Source organism: Penaeus monodon, chromosome 16, assembly GCF_015228065.2.
Source record: "Penaeus monodon isolate SGIC_2016 chromosome 16, NSTDA_Pmon_1, whole genome shotgun sequence".
NCBI classification, from domain to species: Eukaryota; Metazoa; Arthropoda; class Malacostraca; order Decapoda; family Penaeidae; genus Penaeus; species Penaeus monodon.
This window is the reverse complement of record NC_051401.1, coordinates 44540396-44542895: the sequence shown is the minus strand read 5'-3', so window position 1 is coordinate 44542895 and position 2500 is coordinate 44540396. Positions and strand designations below refer to the sequence as shown.

At 37.0% G+C, this 2500-nt stretch overlaps 1 protein-coding gene across 6 annotated transcripts in view; it reads left to right on the top strand.

Moving 5' to 3' along the window:
• The window catches only part of LOC119582840 (G patch domain-containing protein 2-like), a gene marked incomplete at its 5' end in the record, with an annotated part of 24194 nt that overhangs the window by 4804 nt on the left and 16890 nt on the right, over nt 1-2500 (top strand). For all 6 annotated transcript variants that reach the window (XM_037931309.1, XM_037931312.1, XM_037931310.1 and 3 more), the window contains 1 exon segment: nt 1-16. This exon segment is cut by the window's left edge and continues 201 nt beyond it. In XM_037931309.1, coding sequence (XP_037787237.1) covers nt 1-16 — 16 coding nt within the window.

Here is a 2500-nt window from a genome sequence, read left to right as displayed (position 1 = left end):
GTCGTCTTCAGCCAAGGTACTGTGGAAGAGTTAGAGGCTGGGTGGGGGTGGTGTGTGTGCGCACCTTCGAGCTGGAGCCTCAGCTCCTCTTTACATCTCGTATTGTGCAACAGAACCTCCAGTGCAAGATTTTTTGCTGATTTGTGTTTTATTTTTTCTATTGTGTGTCACTTTCTTGAGTCTTACTAGTTCCCTTGCCTTTTTCTTTCATTCTCTTTTTTGTTTCCTTTTCATTTTTTCTCCCATGGGCAGTTGAGAAAGGTTTATGCTGAAACCCATCTTGCTTTCTGTTTATCTATTTTTTGAGTTGTACTAGTGTGATCATTTCTCTGAAATTTTCATTGTCCAAAATAATGTCATAATAATTCTCCAAGAGCATTTTGATTACTAATTCTATAACGTACATTGAAGAAAACAGTTTTTGTGTCGATATTAGGTACTGTAAGTTTAAGAGCAATAAAAATATGCATGGTGGCATTTTCCTTACTGCTCTGTGATAATAGCTCTTGGGACAAATGTGTTCTTCCTCCTGGGGCATTGGTGTACAGAGTGGCAGCACTGAACAGCAGCTGACAAATTTAATTTTTCTCTCAGACAGTTTAGAGAAAAGCAACTCCAATCTGTAAATGATATTGATTTGCCCTACTGTCTGCTAACATTCATATTTTAACATTAACATTTTAGCATGTACTATTAACATTTAACATTTGATTTACTGGTTTTGTGACACTAATAAGGAGGAGGTTGTGATCATTGTTGCTCCCTATAGCCTCTTGATACGAGAGTTTATGTAGTAATGGCAAATTTGCATCCTTATGTTCTAATGTACATCTCTTGTATCACTAACAAAGTACTTTATTAATTAGACAGCTGGTATATAGCAACTTTGTACACCAGTATCTTAGAAAGGAAAATGATAGTTTAATGTGAACTTGTTTGAATGAAGGATTTCAGGAGGAGTTAGTACATTGGTAAAATATTTCCCCTTTACACCTCAAATCCATGTTGTAGTCTACATCAAATACATTCGCTGCGTGTGGAAGTAGGTCAGATGACCACCTTACACAGGCCATTATAGCTTCGTAGTCACAGTCATTTTCTCTTGGCTTTCATCATGATTTTACCTGCCCAGGCTAGGCTTTGTATTAGTTAAATTTATGCAGCTGTAGATTAATAAAGACAAGGATTTTCTGTGTTCTCAAAACGATGTAACCAAGAGAGACTGAGTGGAAAAAAACAAACAAACTTGTATGTCAAGATATCATGAGACAGTGCAAGTTTCAGGTGGTCAAAATGAACTTATTTTACAATCAGTTTCTCACCTGCATATATTGCATGAAACCTCTAAGGCTGAAACTAATGATTAGCCCTACAATGATGGTACCAGGAATTTCTGGGTGACTTCTGGCAACCATCTAGCCTTTTGGTTGGGGAGTCCACTGCATATAGTGGAACTTCCTGCTCGACTCGTCTTAGTGAGTCGTGACGCCTATAGCCGTACCTGTTTAGTTGTTTTTTCAGGACGGCTGTGGGTGTGCCTAGCTATAAGAGTTTTGCAACTGTGTTGATAATAATGATCATGAGGAAGAAAGGGACAAGCAGTCAAGTTGATTTTTTATGGGTGAAGGAATATAGTTGTAAAGAGATTAAAGATTTACTGCTACTTATTTCTTTACAAAAAGAAAAAAAAGAAAAACAACAACATTAGAATGTGTTGGGAATATATATTCTTTCAGTTTAGTGTTGGTAGACTTACACTTATTCATTGATTTTGTGCTATAACTTTCTTCTGTTGTATACCATCCTCAGTCAAGATGAATCCACAGATGAGAAGAATCAAATTGTTTATACAGGCCTCTGCATATGAAGGGAAAGCTTATGTTATAAAAATGAGTAACTCTTATACATTGGTAAAATCTAACAATGGTGTTATGTTTATAGATGCACCACTTTGTCTTTTCCTTATGGTGTGTTCTTTTCAAGTATAGTTAGCATAGTAGATGTTAGAATCAGGAATCCACATGTGTACAGTTGTGGAAAAGAGCTTTTGACAGACTCACGCTCTGTAGAGGCATTAGGCATCATTTTCTCAGTCTTTACTCCTTTTCCAAGCTGTACATATGCATCCATACCTCTTACATGTACATACATAATCATAGACAGTATGACCTGGCATAAGTGCATGGACAGCATTGATGCTTCTTTTGAATGCACTCTGAACCTGCGCTAATACATCTTCAGGAATAGCTCGGAGTCCTTGCTCTGGGAGTCTTATTGAGATAAACAAGCTGTAAAGATCAGGGTAACAAGCGAGCTGTGGACCCATTGGATAATAGAATAACGCAGTGTACACACCAGTTTCTTCTGCTTAGGTTGTTTATAAAGAAAGTCAAAAGGTTGTGTCTCTTTTTCATTTGAGAAAAAAAAGGAGATAAAAATGAAGTATCTCTGATTTTAAAATTTATCCTGGCAATAAAGGGGAGGCCTTGAATGGTGTAAA